This window comes from Tiliqua scincoides, chromosome 5 (genome assembly GCF_035046505.1).
Source record: "Tiliqua scincoides isolate rTilSci1 chromosome 5, rTilSci1.hap2, whole genome shotgun sequence".
NCBI classification, from domain to species: Eukaryota; Metazoa; Chordata; class Lepidosauria; order Squamata; family Scincidae; genus Tiliqua; species Tiliqua scincoides.
In genome coordinates, this window is record NC_089825.1 from 122366072 (window position 1) to 122388064 (window position 21993).

The window sequence follows — 21993 nt, forward strand, 5'->3', positions numbered from 1 at the left end:
AGGAAATCAAGGAAGAAGGGTCAAAGATCACACGTGCACTGTCAGGTTTTAAGGGAAGGTGAATATAAATACAGAACAATGATGGGGTGGGAGGGAGAAGACGAGAGGCAGAACATTAATTTGCCAAAACACTAGGACATGATCACGAAACACAGTAAGTCATGCCAAGAGGAGTTGCCCCCCTCACACGTACGCACCCCTTGCCCTAAGAACTGGGGGACATCCAATGTAATTGACTGCAATTGGGACTGTGTTGGTGTTTTGTTTAAAAACAAAAACACTGCTCTTAATTTATTTTTCATTTTAGAAGTTATGACACATGGCAGTGAGTTGGCTTCATTATATTTCACTCATTGATTTACTGCCTTCAAAAAAAAAAAATCAATAGGCCAATGTGCATCTAACTGCGCAGAATCTGGCTCTTTTTACAATTTCAATGCTGGACCTGATCCAAATGCTGCTAAACAGAAAGGCTGCAGGTCGGCTGTCTCTAGGTCTAGAATCATGGCTAGGGGGAGACTCAGGAACAGGGCTAAAGGCCAAACACTGGTCATCTGGAGACTGTTCCCCCCCCCTTTCTAGTTCCCTTGGACTTGAAATCAGGCTAAATACCTCTAATTGGTCATATTTTTTGCTGAGCAGCTCAGAATAGGAAGCAAAAGCTACTCCCATTTCCTTATCTTAACCTGCCTCCGCAGGCGCTTTGCAAACAAGTGAGGTGGAATTTGATCCAGGGGTTATCAGCATGGAAAAGTGGCACCGACACATTGAGGAGGCCTGTAACTCAGCCTGGGAGCTGGCACCCTGCCAGGCTGGAAGGAACACATTTCCTCAGCCCTGCTGAGTTTTCAGCAAGGAAGCTGCACTCAGTGTTTCAGCAGGTATAGTTTCAAGACAGGAAAGATATGGAGATGGGTGCCATCAACTTCAGCATACAAGCGAAGACTGGAAAAAAACACCTGAGACTTTTTTCCTATTGAGTGACGGATTAAGACTTACCAAACATCTGCACATTCCACTCACACAACTACACCACAAATCCAGCATTTTCCTTTTAGCCTCCAAGAGAAAAGCAGAGCCTGTATTCTAAGGGGCCACCATATTCTTCTGACAATGATTTGGGGGTACAGAACAAACTATGTGTGTCTTGGCCACCACAGTGTTATCAGGTTGCAGTCAGCGTTGGGCTTGTGTATCCTGTTGATGATCTTGTTCACTAGTGGGAAGGAACATATAAACAAGGTCTTCCCACAAAACTAAAAATGCATTCCGAGGGCACTGTGTCTAATACAGATGCAGGATTCCCAATACTTGTGACTTGGAGCAACTAGGTCCACCACAAGACAAACCCAATGATGAACTGTGAACTGAAAGACCTCAAAATGAGATAAATGCCACCCATATAGCTTTGACATTAAGATTCACTTCAGATTTTCATGGCCTATAGATAATTAAGCCTCGGTACTAGGTTCATAATCAAAATGGTGAACTTTCTATTCCAAAATAAATACCGAGGTATTTGCCAGATATCAAGGTTTTGAGCTGCCCATATTAAGGAAGTTCAGTATGAAGACTGTTGCTTGGTACCAATGCTGAAATTGCTAAGGAAACAAAAATGAGATACTGACTAAAGCTAGGTACTAAGGTTCAGAACTGCCCATATCAAAGCCACAAGGGTTTGGAGACTGCAGTTCAGTACCAATGCATGGATTGCTTATCACATGATATGTAGATACAGCTAGGCACTGAGGTTTGGGGCTGTCCATATCAAGGGAGCTCAGCATGGAGAGCATTCCTCAGAGTTTATGTTGGCTCTGCATCAAAAGCCAAATACTGAGGCCAGGACCACTTGCCAAAGTCTCAAGCTATTCATACTGAATACTTCAGTATCTGAATGCTCTAATCCTGTGGTTCCTAAACTGTGGATTGGGACTCACTGGTGGGCCAGGACCTGATTTTTGGTGAGTCACCAAAGGGTGATGTAACTAATTGCCTCAAGCCCTAAGGCTATTCAAAAATAAGAAACTGTAGCTACTAATTACCTGCAAAGAGCTCAGCTCCAGCAGTTTGCAAGAATGTGTAGGGAGATAAACTGAGTCTTTTTTCTGGTTATTACTACTTATAAATAAAATATTTCTTTCTAGATCGCCTTTTTTAAAAGTCTGGTAAACCTAGGTGGGTCCTGATAATGTCATTTAAAAGAGTGGGTCCCAATGCTAATAAGTTTGAGAACCACTGCTCTAATGCCTCTTGGGATCAAGCCTCTTTGGCAGCTTTGATTTAAAGGACTTCTATCCAGGCCTTGGCTTACACTTCCAGCACAAGACCGAATGATGGAATCCCTCTTGGTATCAAGCCTGATCAGGCAGCTTTCATTCAGAAGACTTATGCCCAGGTCTCAGCTCCCTACTTCCCATGTAACTTGGGATCTCCAAAATGTTTTCGGCATAGTTCCTGCGCAAGCAGCTTCAACTCACAAGGCATATATTCATATGCAACTTATCAGAATTTGAAAATTGTAATGGTGGTTCATTCTACAAGGATAGAAAAAGAAAACAGAAAAGAAATCTTTTACCTGAGATTTTTTTTCCATTTAAAAAGAAACCTCTTTTGCCATATGGCAAAACACCACACATACACACCCCTTAAACTACTAATATTAAAACGAAATAAAATAAAAATGAGATAAACTTCCCCCCCATTGAATAAAGTGAAGGAGAAAAGGATAAACTAGAAGCAGTCTCTTAGTGACACTGCACTGCTGAGACAACAGTCAAAAGGTAACCAAGGGACTAGGCATTCTTCCCATCCGTGAGGCACATGGTGGGCTTCCTGCCTGAAACAGCACTATAGAAGTCATAATTGACTATAAGGCAGGAAACCAGCACTGACTGGCCAGACTACACTGCTCTCATTGGCTGCAGTTGCTGTACATCAACTTAGGACAAATAAAACTAACAGAACACCGCTAAAGAAAGCAGCATTATCAGAGGCTGTTGCGGTACGCAGCCGACACCACAGCTCCAGAGACCCAAGGTCAGACAAGTACTCCCGGGAAATAAGGAGACACACGGCAGTTCCACCACCAGATGTTCCTTTACTTGCAGTATGTACAATATTTACAGTTCAAAGGCAGCTTTAGCAAGCAAACAGCACAGATAGCTCTCTTTCTCGACACTCTGATCACGATCCTCACCGACGTAGCTTCCCGCAGACACTCCACATAACATCTCCCACACAGCAGCTTGCACAGGCTGCAGTATATACTGGCACTGGCCAATGAGAGGCGAGCTACAGTCTGGTGATCCTATGACTCATCATCTGGTGACACATCGGGTGACAAGGTCATTGCATCAGCCACTCCCATGATGCTACACTGTATGCAGGCCAAGACATCAGGGCCTTGCTCTATCCAGCCTGTAAATTCTCTACAGGCCTGGGGCATACAGCATAACAGAGGCACTACTGTACAGCTGTGGTTGCTACACTTCACAAATGATCATGTTGAGCTGAGAAAGGTATAAAAGAGGGCAACCAAAATTATCAGAGGGCTGGAACACTTTAAGGCTACAGTGTTTGGGGTTTTTAACCTTGCGAAAAAGGGTGATTAACAGGGCACATGACTGAGACCTAGGAAATTATGCATGGTCTGGAAAGAGTGGATAGAGAAAAGGTTCTCCCCATCTCACAATATCAGAACTTAGAATATTAGGTCATTCGTTGAAACTAACTGGTAGAAGATTTAAGGTAGACAAAAGGAGGAACTTCTTCACACAGCACATAATTAGTTTGTGGAATTTGGGGTCACAGGGGTCCACTAGCTTGGATGGCTTTAAGTCATTTTTGCCCAACATTGTATATATCCAACAGGGACCAAATGTGTACACCTCTGGCCCAGGCAAAAATTGGTTAAAGAAAGACTGGAAAAATTCATAGAAGAAAAGTCTATCAGTGGCTACTAGTCATCTCCAGAAAACGAGATGCATGAGAACAACAGAGGGAGGGAAGTATGCCTCTCTCCCCTTGTTTATGAGTTTCTAAGCAACTTGGGAAATGCTGTACTGGGCCACTGTGGGTGATTCTGGTCTGGATAGGCTTTTTGTTTGATCCAACAGGTCTTTTCTTATATTCTTATGCGAGGCTTTCCCCTGGGGACTGGGGATAAGAATAGGCCCTCAGTTTGGCTGTACTTGTCGTAAGAGGGACTAAACAGCCACTGGGTAGATGACACTCGTCAACTTGGGAAGGCAGCTCATCTGAGAGAAGGAAAACTCTGATCCCAAACCTCCACTGCCTTGTGGCTACATCCAGTTATGAGGTTCCAGGAGTCAACCTCGAGGCAAAATCCAGAGCCGGAGCCCCTGAGGCAGTTCATGGCTGAACACAGTCATGTTCTGGCAACTCCTGCGACGCTGCTGGAACCAACCGTATTGGCCTCTGCCTTTCCATTGGACCATTTCAGCAATGTGGAGAGGGGGGATTTGCTGCATGGGTAACAGTCTATCCTCCATATCTACTTTACCCAGGCTTCGCGCACTGGAGAGGACACTGTTCCAGAATCACTATTCAGAGCGCAATACCATAGTCTTCCGAGACTGAAGGATGCCAACACATTTGAGGCTATACACATTTAAGACAGATAAGCATACAGGAATGATTGTGAGCCCTCAAGAGCTAGACTGGAAATGGCCCTTTGCCATTCCATAACAAATATGAGCTGCAACAGAACAACATATACATAAAATACACAGAGCTGCTTCTTCAGTGTTTGTCCTGTGTTTGTCCTGTGTGGTGACAGGAAATACACAGAGCCTTGTTGCTTATTTTCCTTACATAAGGAAAACTTATAGCAAAGGTTTTTACATCATCTCGATTAATATTTCTCATTTCAAAGAGTTTCAGCTGCTGGAACAAATCTGTCAATTTCCATTTAGCCCTTCCTACTCAGACAAAAGGATCAGAGTGGTGTCCTACAGCCCAAATGACACAAAGGAACAGTGTGTGAGCTGGGAGAGGTAGACTGAGGGCTGTCATCTTCCCTAGTACCATTTTCTTCAGATGCTTACTTTTATTTGTTTACCAGATTTTTATCCCTCTCTACCTTCAAGGAGTTTACTGCACTGTACACAGACCCCCCCCCCCATTCATTTTAACAATCTTGCAAGGTCAGTTGGATTGAAAGAGTCATCCAGTAAGCTTCATGGCCAAGTGAGAAATTTGAACCCAAGTTTCCCAGACGTAGTCAGACACCAATGAAGATCTATCATACTGACTTCTGTCTGAGGGAGCACTACAGATATAGGCAAAGCAGAAAACCCTGCTAGCTAGAACAAGACAGCCAATATAGGAATGAGCACTCACCGGTTGCAGTCTGGGCCAACTTCTCCTTGGTTTTGAGAGCGTGGGCTCGCTCTTCTTTGAGACGCTCATCATCTTTAAGGAGGGCCACCAGCTGCTTGGCCTTCTCCCGCACATTGACCCCTTGGTCCTTTCCATCACGGTCAACGTACTGGAAATCTTTTAGCGTCTGAATGGCATAGATGTTCTCCTTACATTGCTGCGCTACCCGCTCTGAACCAGTCTTGATTAAGTATTCCATCAGAGTCATGGCCTGGGGGAAGCGAGAAGGGAAACCTCTGAACTGAACTGAAGGGTTGACAACCAGAAACTCAAGCGCTCAAGCAAAAGGAAGCCTGGTCTACAGATGCAGCAGAAAAAGACAGTAGGTGGGAGAATGGACAGTACCATTTGGTGACATCTTTCTCACACTTTGAATAACTGGGATCTGCGCACAAGCTACAAGCCCTTTGCTCACTCAGAGGAAAGCAAGATCTAGCACAGTATTGATTATAAAGATCAAGCATCAACCACAACCCCCTTGATCTGTCATTGCAAGCTGGGTTAGGATTCTGCCTGCTCTCTGCCACTCCAGTCTCAGTAACAAGACCAGAGAGTTACAGAGCTGTCTTATAATAATACAGCATCTAGGCCAATACTATCAGTTTCTTGAGATGTCAAGCAGGGGTTTCTCTTAGCCCTGCTGACCAAGATCCTTTATCATCATCTACCTCTTGATAGCAAATTGAGGCGGCTTAGCACCTATCAGTCTGACTGCAGAATGGGGCAATCCAGACAATACAGTGGTTTCTACATACTCAGGCAACTCCATAGTTTCCAAATCAAAAGAAAAAGGTAAAACACACCGGAACAGCCCAGTGTGGACTGAGCTTGGCCCCCAGAACCAATGAAATGTGATGGTATGCAGAGCACAGCAATGGGAAGGGTCAGAGAGAAAGAACTCGACTGCTTGAACCAACTGGGCAACAAAGGTTGGTGAGATGCAGTATTTTTTTTTTGCTAGTCATTCTTGTTACCATAGCTGACCGATCCATGAAGTGGATGATGCGGTTTGCATTGTGCGGTGGGGGGCATCTGGTTTGCCCATCATCTGCCACCACCTCCTTCCAGCCTACCACATCCCTACTCACTCACCTTCCTTCCATAGTCCCTTTAAATAAGACAGGAAATGCAGGACACACTGGAAGCTCTTAGCACTTCCTGTTTTGCTGTAAAGGATTGCACAGGAAGGTGAGGAGATAAGGGGCTAGACTGCTATCTTCTGCTTTTTCTTTTTAAGATACATATTGTGACAGTGCAAATCACACTGGGTCATCCCAATATTACCCATTTATTTATTTTTACAGTGCTGTTTAGGTGCATGTTACTTTACAAAGAATTCAAAGACAGATTCCTATCCCAAAGGCTCCACAGTCTAGACCAGCCATTTTCAACCACTGTGCCATGGGACACTGATGTGCAACGAATGATCTGCAGCTGTGCCACGGGAGTTTGGGAGAGGGTCATTTATTAGTAGGGCCTTTGGGGGAAGTGAGCCCCAACAGTATGGTGTGCCTTGTCAATTTTAGTAACTTGTCAGTGTGCTGTGAGACGAAAAGCATTGAAAATCACTGGCCTAGACAGAGATGCTAAGAACTGAACCCAAGACCTTGCATATGCAAAGCATGCACTCTGGTACTGAGTTACAGCTCCCCCCTTGGTCTGGAAGACAGGAATCTTTTGGGAAACAGTTTAAAGCCAAGACCTCTGACCACATGCCTTACCTTATAGACATGGCGCCAGTTCTTGCCATGGTCATTGAGGCGCTTCCAGATCATGCTCATGATTTCAGAGAAGGCCACCACATTGTAGGTGAGGTCGGCAATTTCAGACATGAGGGAACTGGATGGGCCCCAGGGATCATTTGATGTGGCCTCTCGCACCTTGATCTCTGCCTCAGAGTAGTTGTGCACTATGTTTTTCATCTGCCGGCGCAGAGAGGAAGTCGACATGGTGGCGATGATCTTAGTGGACGGTGGGGAGAGCAGCCCCTCCCCACCACCGCCACAAGACTCCTATTGATGACTTTGAGTTGGAACTGGCTGAGGCTGGGCAACGGGGCTCCCCAGGTTGAAAATCAAGGACTCTTTAAGGCAGAGAACTTCCTTATCTGGATGCAATGGATCCCAGCTTGCTTCCTGAAAAGTGAGGCCACGGCTGCTGCTCTTAGTCCCTAGTGTGCCGCTTGCTCACTCTGTGGCAGTCTGGGTCTGGCAGCCATCCTGAGATACACCTGAAAGACAGGCAGAAGGGAAAGAATTTTAACCAGCAGTCAGAGAAATAGTTCCCTTTCGCACCTCTAGTCAACACAAACTTGGGATGGGTCCAAACATTGCATTTGAAACCCAATCCCAGAAACTGCTTTCAATCAGCCCTGTTCCAAAAAGAGAGCATTAAAGCATTTTTATCAGTCATGCCTTCTGAAAAAGGGCCTCATCCAACACTTTGTAATGCTCAAAAGTTCTCCACCAAGCAAATATAAATCCTGTACTAAGAAAAGCTGAATTCTTTGTGAATTATAAAGATCAAGCAAATCTGCTCCATACATTTGCTTGTTCTTCATTACTCATTCAGATTCTGCTAAGCAGGAGGCAAAGAAACAATGAAGACACACCCTTCTTGGTTCCATAAAAAACCTGCTTGATACCTTTCTCCTTGTGGAGATTTTTATCACAATTTGCCTACACACTACCAACTCTGTGTGCAGATTCTTAAAAGGAGCAAGACAAAAGTCGAGATTTGTGAGATTCTGTATTCTAGGCTTCTGAAGTGCAATCACTAAGAGCCACACAGACTGGGTCAGACCCAGGTCTATTCAGTTTGCTGTTTCAACAGTGGTCAACCAAAGACACACAGCCCCAATTACCAGCCTGTACTCCTACTTCCCAGAGAAGGTAGAACAGGAAAAAAACAGAATCAAATCTCCTTATCCACAAAACCTGGTCTCTGTCCAGTGGAACTCAGCAGCCCCTCAGGTGGGTTCTGTCGCCAGTTCAATTAGAACAGCAGCAAATGTCCTGGCTTTTTATTTTGGCCTCATGCACCCAGGCTGGGCTCCAGAGTCTGTTTCAATATCTGGCATCTCTCACATCCATTCATTTATTACAATATTACCCTGTGAAATGCAATTTGGTTCCCCTTCACCCCATTTTTATCCTTAAAACAAACCTGTGAAGTAGGGTCGTCAGAGAGGCGGTGGATGGCCCAACATCAGCTTTGTGGCTGAGCAGGGATTTGAACTCAGATTTCCCCAGTTCAAGCCCACCACTACACCACACACCCACCTAAGCCTCCTCTGTCATGTACTGTTCTAGTACATGCATAGACCAGTCTCTACGCATGTTAACTTGAGAGGAGACTGCATATGAGCATGTGCAGAACTTCTTAACCTTGGCCAGCTGAACTATCTGTGGTTTTGACAGGGCTTCCATGAAAGCTTGCAGTCTGGATCAGGGCAGGGAGGTCCAGAAGCCAAAGCTCCTGGTTTCTCTCCAGCAAGGAAAAGCATTTAGGAGATTAGAGCAGAAGATGTGACATTTGTCTCACAACCATCCTCTACTTCCTGGAGCCCCAGGCCCTGTCTGACCCCCCCCTCCACTTTCTTCACTGCAAAAAGGAAGGAAGTTCACATTGCTAAGGAATGAGTCACCAAAGCCAATGTCCGGAAACTTCCCTATTCTACCTCTTTCTGTTTCTTCTCAATGCTGCTTCCAGCTTGAGATTTCTGAATCAGAGTCTCTGAAAGCAACTTCAGAGGATGTAGCATAAGGAGGAATGAGTTTGAGGCTCAGCATTCAAGTAAATCCATGATTCAAATGGAAATGACTTTTGAGGACTCCTGATGAGGCTCCAACTGGCAGAAAAAATTGTAATTGTGCCTCACCCTCCAGACAACTGAATCTGAACTGGGTTTAACAGGCTTAAATAAATTTGCATACTGGACTGGAGACCTCAAAAGAAAGGGACACTTCAGAAAGTGTAAAATAACCTGCAGCTGTGAAAAGCCACTACAGGTATAGCTGGAAAGAAAGACCACTTATTTAGTCAAGTTAGTGGTTAGCGAGTATACACTAGGATTAGAGTTCAAATGATCATTCAGCTATGAAGCTCACTTGGGCCCAGGCATACTTTTCTAGACTAATCTACTTCGCAGGGTTGTTAGAGGCATTAAAAGGAAACAAACTTGTTCTCCTATAAAGTTATGTTGCATCAACTTATTTTTGCTATAAAATGTACTATCTCCACGACAGGACTGGGTGTTTATACAGTATTGGTATTTAAAAGATGTATACTGTTATTTATAAATATTTGCAGTGTACAGGTTAAAAAAAGGCTATAAAACACAAAACAAACCAACAATAAACATCACTCTAATAAAATCAATTGCTAGATCTAATACAACAGAGCAAATTGTGAGAGATGGAGCTGCTTGTCAGCCTGCGTGGGAGAACTGGAGGCCAGAAGTGAGACCAAACCAGGAAGATCCATTCTGAAATGTTGTTGGTTCTTGAAAGAGAGAACCTCTATGATTGTAAAAATCCCCTTGAGGCATTTAGAAACACCTGCCTAGGTAAACGGCCTTGAATAAAGTCAGAGGAGTAATCCGATGACCTGAAAGGCGGTATATAAATACCTAGTTATTATTATTAGGAGCAAACAGTATCAGAATCAAAAGCCAAAGGCCCACTGGAAAAAAAACAGTTTACAGCTGCCTCCAAAAGAAGAAAATCAAGGCTGACCAAACCCTTGTGGAAGAGAGTTCCAAAGAGGCAGGGGCTACCAAGGTTGTGTTCTTTGTACGGGCTTGCTTGGCCACTCCATTCACGTGATGGAATCTGGAGCCAGACTTCCTCAGAAGAACTTAAGTGTTGGGGGGGGGGGACTTGAACATATGGAAGTGTATGCCAATAAAGGTTTCCGAATTCGAACATATGGAAGATGGACATTCCCCAAGATAATCACATTAGCCCCATTCAAAGCAAGGAATCATAAGATGCCCAGTACATCAGCAGAATGATTTTAATAAATACACACATACACAAAGCAGTCTATAGAGTGTAGTAATAAGTTACCCTGCTTATTATAAATTGTGACAGCAAGCCTATAAAGGAGGTCAGTAGTGTTATTCCCACATTGCAGGAGTGGGTGGAGCTGAGGGGGATTTTATGGCAGTAGCAGCAAGTTTTAAAAGGAATGTCTCAACTTGTAGCTCAGCCTTACAGCATTTCCTGGGGAGGAAGAATTCAATCCAAGCACTTTTGGAGCAGGACTTTTCAACCCTAAAATGCATTTATTCATTTATGCAGGTACCAGTTATGTGAAGTGCCACTTTTGTAAGTACCATTTAAAGCATTCATTTCCCAAATCTGACAGGAAGGCTTGAGGCCGCTTACAGCAATAAGATAAAACCACAACACACCACAACAAAGTAACCACTCCAAAGTCAAAAGATAGTATATGCCTAATAAAGGTTTGTTGTACGTCAAAAAGATAGAAAAAAAGTTGCAGTTCAACAATAATCAACCGGAACCAAGCAAACCTTGGTGGAACAGAAATGTTTCAATCTCCCTTTGAAATGTCAGCAAAGAAGGTGTTAAGGGGGTAGTCTGGACCACCTTTGGAGTCCACAGGCCATGTGCCACAACAGAAAAGACCCTGTTGAGAGTCACTGCAAGCAGCAACAGTGCCACTGTCAACACTGCCAACAGTGACATCAACAGGAATATCTACAATGATCTCATAGTTCAGGGACCCCCCCCCCCGAGCTGAGAACTTGATCCTTTCAGGAGAGAGCATTCCATTGCAAACAGTCAATAATTCAGCTTCTGGATCATAGGTCTTCTCACCAAATACACCTCGTCTGCATTTAATTTCAGTTTGTTAGTCCTCATCCAGACCATTACCTACTCCAAACACTGGTTCAGGACATGCGCAACCCCCTTAGCCTGACAATGGGAGAGATAAAGCTGTCCACTGAACCCCAAATCCTCAGATGACCTTGTCAGTTGTTTCATAGAGACTCTGAACAGAATAGAGACAAGAAGCTTAAAAAGACACCACAAACCAATGTCAAAATATGGGAGACTGACCACTTTGTGTTGTAATGTGCATGAAGCAAGCTCAAGGCAAACAGGAAGCTGAGTCTGGGGTGATTCTGCGACTGCACATTATGGAATGATGTTAAAAAATAATTTACGCAAGTATTGTGGCAAGTTGGGTCACAAAAACTGTTCTTGCTTACACTGACCTGGTCAATCTCCCCTATCTGACCACCTATCGCAAGTCCATTGTCAGTTCAGTTATTTCTGTGCCTTGTTTCTAAATACAGGGGTGTACTCCTTAACAACCTGCTGGCCACTGATAGGTCACATATGCGACAGCTGCCACTGGTCAGGAGGTCACAACCCCCAAGCCTCTGAAGCTGAGGGGAGCTCTGCTCCCCTAGTCTCTGGGGGAATTTCTGAGCCTCGCAGAGGCTCAGAATACCCCAATCACATGAGAGATGTGATTTCCGGTTTCCCAGAGGAAGTCAAAAGTTGCATCTCTTGTGCTATTCTGACATTCTGAGTCTCCAAGAGGCAGCGCACAGATGCGCACTGCTAAGAGGCTCAGAAAAGTCTCCGGAGACGAGAGAAGCGGAGCTTCCTCTCACCTTCAGAGGTTTCACATACTGTCAAGCCCCGCTTGATGACAGGGATGTTGGTCCATGTCCCTGTCATTAAGCAGCGCACAACTGTAGTTCAGAGAGTGCAGATTTTAATGGATCTGTGGTGAGTTTTTTTACTCTCACTTCATAGTGCATATACTTTTCATTAGGAGAGAATAGATTGATAGTAACTGTGGAGGGGAATCATTTATTCACGATAACGGAATCACTGCAGTAGCAGAATAAGCTTCCTGTTAGGCCTTAACTTGTTCCATGTAGAAATCAACAGCAAGAGGTCAGTCTCCCATATTTGAACACGGGAGACTGGTTATAAGGTCATAGCCAGTCTTCTGCATTGACCTATGGTAGGCCTCACAAATATTCTTTATGGCTGTTTTTGTTGCATAAGAAACTCACATTTCTAAGTGGTTGTGGAGACTGATGGTAACTGAGAGAAACTGGATAACAGATTGCAAGATACATCTGCACTTCCTAATGCTTTTGTCTATTCATTTTATCCATCCAGTGAAGTGCTACATTGTTGAGTACAGCTTGTACTTTTGCTGTTCACACAAATAGATACATGCTTTCCATACTTTGGAATCAGAAAGTAATGATCCAAGTGACCTCAAATTGGCCTGTACCCAATCCAGCACCTGAGCTCAGGTCACTGGTAGTGTCACCCGGCTATTTTGTTTGTGTACGGCATTCAGGAAAGAAAGCAGAAAAGTGTGCACGGGCCAAGTTATTTCCATGTCTAAGAAAGACACAGAAGTTTCTTGGGAAGCACAACAGAAGTAGAATGGTATTTTTCTCCCCCACCCCCGATCAATGTTGGGTGGAAAACCAGCAAGTGCTTTAGAAAGTGTCAGATCCTGTTAGCTTCAGGACCTATCAGGCTATCATGCAAGCCATATGAACAGAGCTGCAGCACACCCATTTTCCAAATACAGTATCGTCAAAGGCCCAATCCTATCCAATTTCCCAGCACTGATGCAGCCATGACAAGGGGGTGCATGCTTCATTCTGCAGTGGTGGAGCGGTCACAGAGGCCTCCTCAAAGAAAGGGAACACTTGCTCCTTTATCTCAGGGCTGCATCAGTGCTGGAAAGTTGGATAGGATTGGGCCCCAAGTTACTTAATATTTCAACGTCAATGAAATGGTTAGTTAAATATTACATTATTGTTAATAAGTAGATGTACGTGCTCCATGACTTACCTGCTTTCCTTCCTGTTAATGAATCACTTGATGGCTAGCAAACAATACCACAAAAAGATGCCATTACCTGCATGCTTGCTTTCCTTTTGATTACGCTAAAACAGTGGTTCCCAAACTTTTTTGACTGGTGGCTCCCTTGACCTACTAACTAGGCCACTGGCCGCGGCTCCCCATTAGGGCTACAATCCTATGCATTATATAGGTTGGCAGGTTTTTTTTTTTGGCGAGAATTCTGCTATTCCCCTTGCTGGTTTCAGCAACTCTCCAGGGAGTCAGAGTTTGGGAACCAGTGAGCTAAACAAATGAATATAAAACCTTGAACACTGAGTATAGTTTACAAGTAGAAAGTAATCACCTGGCACAACATTGTGCACTAAAAGTAAAATGGGATGTCCAAAAAAAGATTGTTACTTTGAGTGTCTCAGGAACTGTCTATAATATTCAAGGGTTGTTTTTTTTCCAAATATATGGCATTAATATAGTAGGGGATGTTCCCTAATTGGTCTTTTTAAAAAAATCAACTTAAATTGCCCCCAGCTATAATAACTGTTACAGTAATAGTATGAGAGATTTTTAGTGAATTTCCTGCTTACTGTTATCTCTCAGATTTTACTGATGTCTTGGATTGATTTTGAAATCTTGTTCCTAGCCCTGTGAATCACTGCACTGAAAACGTGGGCTATCTAATTGGCTTGTCCCAAGTCTTCTGCAATAAGCCAGAACCTCAACTCTTTCTAATACCATCTTGGAGTTCTCCCTTAGAAGAATTCCAGCTCTCCCACAAACCAGCTTTCAAGGACAATAAAAGGGACACTTCACAAAGAGAAAGGGGTTTTAAAGTCCTCTTGTTACAGGACGTTTTTTCACCCAAGCCAGTTTTAGCTAATCTTCTCCCTGTCCTTCCCTGCTCTCTCAGATCCCATAGGCTAAAGCAGGAGCTTGCAAGAAGTAAAAATGATTATTTGGACAAAACAAACTATAATAGAAAGTTCCTTTCCATCCAGTGTCTTATATTTGATCAAAATTATTAAACAGTGGGATGTATGGCCTTTTGAGCCAAGTAGCATTTACCAAATGAAAGTTCAGTAATAATTGAAACATTTTTTTCAACCAAATGGACCAGGAAAATAACTGGTCGTATACTGGGGGATCATAATAAATTCATTGCCTGATTGGAGAGATAAAACACCATTATCACTAAATAACCCTTCAAAGCAGACAGTGGGGACACCAATCCAATTAAGCGCCAGACTTTTAAGTTAAATCAATTGACCACAGCACTGCCTTCCATTCTAAGCACAGCCTCCCATCTGTCTCACTCCCACCACCAGCATAGTCAGAGCTCATACTCCTTAAGATTCACTCCCATCCTAGTTGAGAAGAACCTGAGCTTAGCACATGCTTCACATGCAAAAGGCTCCAGGTTCAATCCTTGACATCTTTCCTAATGATGTTGCATGCTACCTGAGAAAGGTCACTCTACTCCGAGTCACTGAAAAGCTGCTACCAATCAGAGCAGACAAATATACTTGGGTCAGATGGACCAACAGTGTGACTCACTATGGCAACTTCCCGTGTAAGTTTGTGCAGAATCTGGCATCTGGTCCAGAATGTGATCCCTGTGCTGATAAACAGCAAGTTCCAGATAGGAAGGATTAATGAAATGGAGGCTTCTGTGAGGTGGCGGTTTTACAATCAGCCATTCCCTGAGTCCACAGCAATCTTTCTGCCTGCCTTGTCTCCCCACCCCCTGAAAGGCAAAGGCCTGAAACCTAGATTGTATCACCAACTGCAAAGGACCAGAAAGATCATCTTCATTCCTCCCACTCCCGCATATTATAATAATAATCTCTAAAGACATAGTGCCTTTGTATAGATTATAATTGTATGCTATTTTGGAAGCCAATCTTCGCTGCAAAGTGAGGTATACACTAGATAAAGTGTATCAAAAGCAGTGTTCCTCATCCAGTGGTATGGGTACCACAAGCGGTACTTGAGGTGGTATCTGGTGGTATTCGTAGGCCCGACAGCGAGACCAGGGACACAGCAAACAGCAGTAGGAGACTCGGCTCGGCAGGCAGAGCTCCAAAGCATGCTTTTCCACGCTCAAAAAAGCCCTCCCATCCACCCTGAGCATCTTACTGGTGTTTGTCATGTTGCACCTGGCCTCCCAACCCAGAAGTAACTGGTGGTGATATCTCCAGAATTTTCTGGTGGTACTTCAAATAGGTGGACCATGTGAAGTGGTACAGCGGAGGACAAACCTTGAGAAATACTGATCTAAAGTGATACAAAGATAGATACAGTACCATTAAAGTTTCTAGTCCTCAAGATTGCAAAAGACATGGAAACTTCAGGCAATACCTTGTGCTCAGCTTCTGAGATTTGTCTAGACATCGCCTACACAGGTTTCACATCAATCTTTTCGGCCTGCAGACCCAGACATTTTGAATCAAAAATCTCAATTCAGTGTATTCAGATTGCTACAGCTCTTGATCCTCCTTAGCAAAAGCAAAACTACACAAAGCTAGTACACTATAGTGGCAAGATTTTGGGGTTTGTATTGCTGAGCTACAAAGTTGGCTGGGAAACCCTGAGCGAGCCACTCTCTCTTAACCCACCCTACCCCTCAAAGTTGTGGGTTCAACACTGCTCTGCATTCCCCAAGTCAAGGATGGGATACAAATACATGTTACAAACAAGTACTGTACATATAAAAAAAATAATCTCGGTGATGGCAGGGATAAACATTTGTTTTATTCTTAGGCCCTCTCTCTAGTTCCAGTGACTAATGTTTCTCCTCAGCAGCCAAGTATCTCCCAATCCTTGGTAAAGTTAATAGCAGACATTGTCGCTGCTACTTCACTTGTACCAAAGATGCTTAGTGCAGGCTTATGCAAGTCTATGTACTCAGGAATAAACTCCTTTATTCAATGGGACTTACTTCCATGGAAGTGTGTGTAAGGGACTGCAACCTAATTAAACTGCAACCTGTTTTAACTCATTTTTGCCCAGCCCACAGGTGTACACATTTGATCCCTGTTGCATATATGCAATGTTGGGTAGAAATGGCTTAAGCAGTCTCAATTGTTCCTCTCATTTAGGGGCTAGTTAGAACACAACTTGGGGCCTGATTTTAAATCAAAGTAATTTAAAGCGTGATTTAAAAACACTAAGCAAAAGCAAGAGAGTTACTATTCAGTGATGCAAATCAAGTTTCTCCCATTGGGAGTTCATGTCTCCAAAACAATAATGCATGCAAATCGGTTTATCTAACCAACCAAAAGTATTTATTTGGCGATAAACTGAGCAAATATTGTACGCTCTCTCAGGGAGGTCACTGCTTTTCAGCGCTGCTGCTGCTTTCTGTTTCACTTCTGCTTCTTCTCCTATCACTGCACAGCTCTCTTGCTTTGTGCCAATCTTACCCTCACACCAGAAACACAAAGTTGCTCAATAAGGCCAAACATTAGGGAAAGGACTTCACATACCACAACTTAAGAAATGCATGTCAACAAGGCATGATGCACCTTTATGTTCAGAGGCAGTACTCCCAGTTGCTTGCAGAGTACACAACAGTCCAGCTTGTGGGCTTCTCAGAGGCATGTCACTGGCTGCCACAGAAAGCAGCATGTTTGGTCAAAGTGATCTTTGGTCTGATCCAGAAGGGTCTTCTTATGTTCTGCCACCAAAGCCCGTGTCTCTCTGCTAGGAAACAACCAAGGGCCTCAAACTTTCAAGAAGCGACTGCTGGTAATTAATCGCTGGGCAAAGCAGTGTTTTTCTTCCATCAGATGGAAAGATTACTGTACATCCCTGTGCATTTCAAGGGAGTAAATATGCATAATTTGAGAAACAAGGAAACTGCACAGTGGTGATCTGTCCAATGATGGACAGGATGGAATCTACTGAAGCCAGGGCGCAGATCTCAGTGCCTGCAATGACTTTCTGGTCCCTGGTTCCCAGTTTCAAGTCCCTAACAACAACATAGTATATATTCTATTGTGCCATATGTATAGCACTTGATCTCAAAGAGAAGTTTTCCCCATAGTTCTTTATGTACAAAGAAAAGTAACCAAGTGTGCTTGATACAGAGCTACTGATTCAGTTTTAAGAGGTTGCTTAACATACTCTAATTCACATTTAATTTTAACCAAGCTATTTTAAAAGAAATATCACTTGTTTCTAATCTATTTAAAAAACATTAACACCTGACTTTAAAAAGTCATTACTAATTTTATTCATCCTGAACAAACCAGCAAAACATATTCCCACCTTATACTCTATCCGTGAGGCCAAAAGTTTCACATGTGGCAGAAAGAAAGAGAGGGAAACGAAGGCAGGACTAAACAGGAGAAGGATATGAGTTTTTTTTCAATGACACATACTTAGGCTTTGTTACAACAGAGGGATAAAATCTGGGCGTGTGTGCAAAGGTCCAAACAGAAGAATAGCTCAGACTAAAGGTCCCCCTTGTCTAACATTCTGTCACCAGCAGCAAACAGCCATGTGACCATAGGAGGCTCACACAAGCAAAGCATGAGAGAGCTAAATAATATGAGACAGTTATTCACAACATCTAGTGATCAGAGAACTCTAGCTCCAAGTATGAAGGTTCTTTGGCTGACAGCTCTAGCACTAGCAGCCACCAACATTATTCTGCTGTGAATTTTCCTTTTATCTGTAGAGCCATCAAAAGACAGCAGACATAATCATATCTTGTAATAAAATGAAACTTACTACCAATCAATGTTACTAGATATCATTTCAAGAGAGGGACAACAACTTCTCTTGTCTAGCTTATCTCAACACCATTCAGTTTTATACACGTTTAATACAATTTAATTATACTTTAACAATGTCTTTTAATCAACTTTACTGTAAACCAGCAATTTCCTGTCTTTTTCATCTTATGGTACACTGAGAGGATGATAAAATTGTCGAGAGACATCTTCCGTTTTTTGACAGACAAGTCACACTGGACTGCTGGCTGGGGGCTCACATCCACCAATAGTCTTACTAATATATGACCCTCCCCCAAACTCCCATGGCACATCTGCAGACCAGTCACACCACACCAATGTGCTGCTGCACAGTGGTTGAAAATCGCTGCTGTGTAGACTAAACCCAGTGATGAGTTTGCTGGAAGCAGGATCCACCAGATGTCTAGGCTTCCATTTCCATTCAGAGCTACTAAACCATATTTTTTCCTGTACAGATTGACACCAGCATAATTATCCTCGGTGGCACTACAAGGAAGCCACAGAGTGTTCCCGCCCCTCCTCACTCCTGAAAGACACACCTGCCTCACAAGCAGATCTTTGGGAGTTTGTCCCAGTTACTGGAATACAAAGTCAACAGCAAAGACATAAGAGGAGCCCTGCTGGACCAGGTCAAAGGTGGCCCATTCAGTCCAGCTTCCTGTATCTCACAGTGGCCCACCAGATGCCTCAGGCAACAAGAGACATGCATCCTGGTGCCCTCCCTTGCTTCTGGCATTTGCTTACTCCTAAAATCAGGAGGTTGCACATACCCAACACGGTTTGTAACCTGTGATGGACTTCTCCAGAGTTCCCTTTTGAAGGCATCCAGGCCGGATGCCATCACCGCATCTGGTGGCAAGCAGTTCCACAGACTAATTACATGCTGGGTGAAAAAATATTTCCTTTCGTCTACATAAGAAGAGCCCTGCTGGATCAGGCCAAAGGGGGCCCATCCAGTCCAGCTTCCTGTAACTCACAGTGGCCCAACAGCCACCTCAGGGAGCACACAAGGCAACAGGAGACCTGCATCCTGGTGCCCTCCCTCACCTGCTTGCACGGGCATGCGCAGACGCACGCACGCACACACATGCACTCTCCCTCTCGCACTACATCTACTAATAGACACCACTCACCTGCTGGAAGGATCTCAGTACCGCCTTTCCTCCTTCACAGCTTCCCAGGCAATGCTGGGTTGTCCCCTGCCGGGTAGGCTGTGGCTGGCTGAGGGACAGTAGCAGAGGGCCGGAGTGGGTGCTTCAGCCTCCCCGCCTCCCCCAGCCAGGGGGCATCGCCTGCAGCTTCCTCTGAGGAAGAGGGGAATCTGGACACGGTGGTGGGCAGGGAACCCCTTTGTCCCGCTGCCCTCCCCAGGAAGGCATCCAGGGGTGGGATAAGGGCAGGGCTGGGGGGCGGAGGGGGGAGGGAGAGAGCCCCCTGGACTGAAGGGGGCCAAGTTCAAAGGTCAAAGCAGACAACGGGGTCAAAGGTCACTGTGGTTCAGCTGGGGGTCAAAGGGCAGGCCTTCTGCAAGGGGGCCTGCAGGGCAGAGGCTGCCTCAGCCACGGCCACAGCCACTCCCTGGCAGGCGGCTGTGGAGGCAGAGAGGAGGGGGAGCGACTCAGGCTTCGCCCCCTCGCTGAGTCCCAGCCTGGCCTGGCCCAGTCTGGGGAGCGGCCTGCGCCCGGGGCAGCCCCAGCCTCTCTGACACGCAGCAGAGCCCCGGGCCACGGAGGAGCCGCTCTACCCCGGCCCTCTCTATAGCCCACCCGGCCTCTACGGGCCCCTTTTAGGCACACGGAGTAGAACGGCGGCAGCGGCGGCGCCGGGAGGACTCTCCGAAAAACGGAAGCGGAAGCTGGGCGCCCTCAACTTCCGCCACGGCTCCGCCCCTTCCCTGGTTTGGCAACTTCCGCCCTTCACCTTCGGCCGTCGCACCCTTCCTGATGGGGTCATGATAGAGGTGACGGGCTAGAAGGAACGCAACGCGAGAAATGGGAAAACCATAGAGTTGGAAGGCTTCCTGAGGTGCAGCACGCCTACCCTCAGGAACAAAAGGCAAGGCGGCCCCCTGCTGGAGGAAGGGGGTACTGCAGCAGCAGGGCGCAGGATCCCAGGTGCTCTGCTGGAAAGGGGTCTTTTATCTGCACAGTGCATTGCATAGTATACATTGCATTGTGTACATTGCATCGTGTTGTTACATTGTGCGCATTGCATGGCTCATACTGCCAGTGCATGCTGCAGTGGTTCCCAAACTTCTTAGCACAGGGACCCACTTTTTTTAAAACAACACTATCGGGACCCCCCCCCACCCACCCCCTCCCGCAAAAAAGAGAGATCTATATAAAAATGTGTATTTAATGATACTGATAAGAATAAATAATTGGGGTCCTGAGCCCCCAAGGCTGCTAGTGATGTTGCATGTAGTATGTGCATGTGGACATTTGCTCCACTGCCTTGTGGCTACATCCAGTTATGGAAAAGGCTTCAGGAGTCAACCTCGAGGCAAAATCCGGAGCCGGAGTCTCTGAGGCAGTTCATGGCTGAACACAGTCATGTTCTGGCAACTCCTGCGATGCCACTGGAACCAACCGTATTGGCTTCTGCCTTTCCATTGGACCATTTCAGCAACGTGGAGAGGGGGGATTTGCTGCATGGGTAACAGTCTATCCCCCATATCTACTTTACCCAGGCTTCGTGCACTGGAGAGGACACTCTGTTCCAGGACACTATTCAGAGCGAGATACCATAGTCTTCCGAGACTGAAGGATGCCAACATTTGCTGGACCCTCCCTAGAAATTGAACAAACCTTTCAGTTACGGACCTGACCTCTGTGCCACCTCTCCCCCCACCTTGCCGCCACACCACCACCACCCTGGAATACTTACCCAGTCGCACAGCGTTCAGGACTGCTCTGAAAAAAATCTGAGGCTTCTGTAGTGCTCTTGGGGCCCAATCCTATTCAACTTTCCAGCACTGATGCAGCCATGCCAACAGAGTGCATGTTGCCTACTGGGGAAGGGGGCAGTCACAGAGGCCTCCTCATTGGCAATGATTCTCTATGGATGCAGTGGTCACTGTCTACTGTGAAAAACCCATATTGTTTACACTTGAGGTTAAGAGTGGAAAACTGGTTTCATTCTGTTTCTGAAAGGTCAACTATAAAATGTAATTGTGTTGGCTGTGTCATTGTTTTCTACCTGCAGAAGACGGGTGTTAACCTGCATCTACTCTGGGCTTAGACCAAGCAGAACTCTGTAACAGAGGTAACAAATGGCTCAATTTTCCTGAACTTAAAAGGGCCAGCAGATCAATTTGTTATGTAAGGGGGTTAGGAATGGGGGGTCCATAAAAATTGGAGGTATTAGACTATTAGGGAAAAAGCCACAACATATACGATGTCTTTAAAAATGTAGACACATTTTAATGAGCTCTAATTCATGCATCATTGTGGAAAATCTGCAACACTTGAACAGCTGAGAAAATGCATGGAACCATCCCAGCACAAATGTTGGTGGATGCCTGTATATCTCTTAATGTCAGCCAATGGGGAACATTTCAAGCACTTGATCTAATTAATTAACTGGGTCAAGCAACTGCTCCAGTGTACACCATATGGAGTATATATGTTAATGACAGCATAATACATTTGACACTATAAAGTGTGTATAACTTATTGAGACACCCTGTAGTAATAACCTTTATTAGGACCCTGACCAATGCAGTTCAGCACATGTGAACCTGCTAGTTAAAAACAAGCCTCTGCATTGTTACCTGGCAAGAAGCCCTACTGATCAGATATAGGCCTGAATTCCAAGTAAACATGCCTGAGGCTTCTGGAGATTTACAGGTAGAGAGGGAGCTATTGTCATTGGCTGCAAGCTCCAGTCCAAAACTTTTTTCAAAAGCAGTTACGTAGGTCTCTTTCTAATAGCCTCAATTGCCAGAAATGGACCCTAGTTCATTAAAG

The 21993-nt window shown here is 44.9% G+C and overlaps 1 protein-coding gene across 5 annotated transcripts in view; it reads right to left on the reverse strand.

The window, feature by feature from the left end:
- Nucleotides 1-19857, reverse strand: part of EPN1 (epsin 1) — a 33812-nt gene extending 13955 nt beyond the window's left edge. For 4 of the 5 annotated variants that reach the window (XM_066627487.1, XM_066627484.1, XM_066627485.1 and 1 more), the window contains exons 1-3: nucleotides 19159-19857; nucleotides 7122-7630; nucleotides 5362-5611 (exon numbers count right to left, since the gene is read on the reverse strand). In XM_066627487.1, the coding sequence (XP_066483584.1) occupies nucleotides 5362-5611; nucleotides 7122-7349 (478 nt within the window). In that variant the 5' untranslated portion in view covers nucleotides 7350-7630; nucleotides 19159-19857. Of the gene's footprint in view, nucleotides 1-5361; nucleotides 5612-7121; nucleotides 7631-16792; nucleotides 16880-19158 lie in introns of those variants that run through there. The other variant, XM_066627483.1, reaches the window with a different exon arrangement.
- Nucleotides 19858-21993: the final 2136 nt, after the last annotated feature.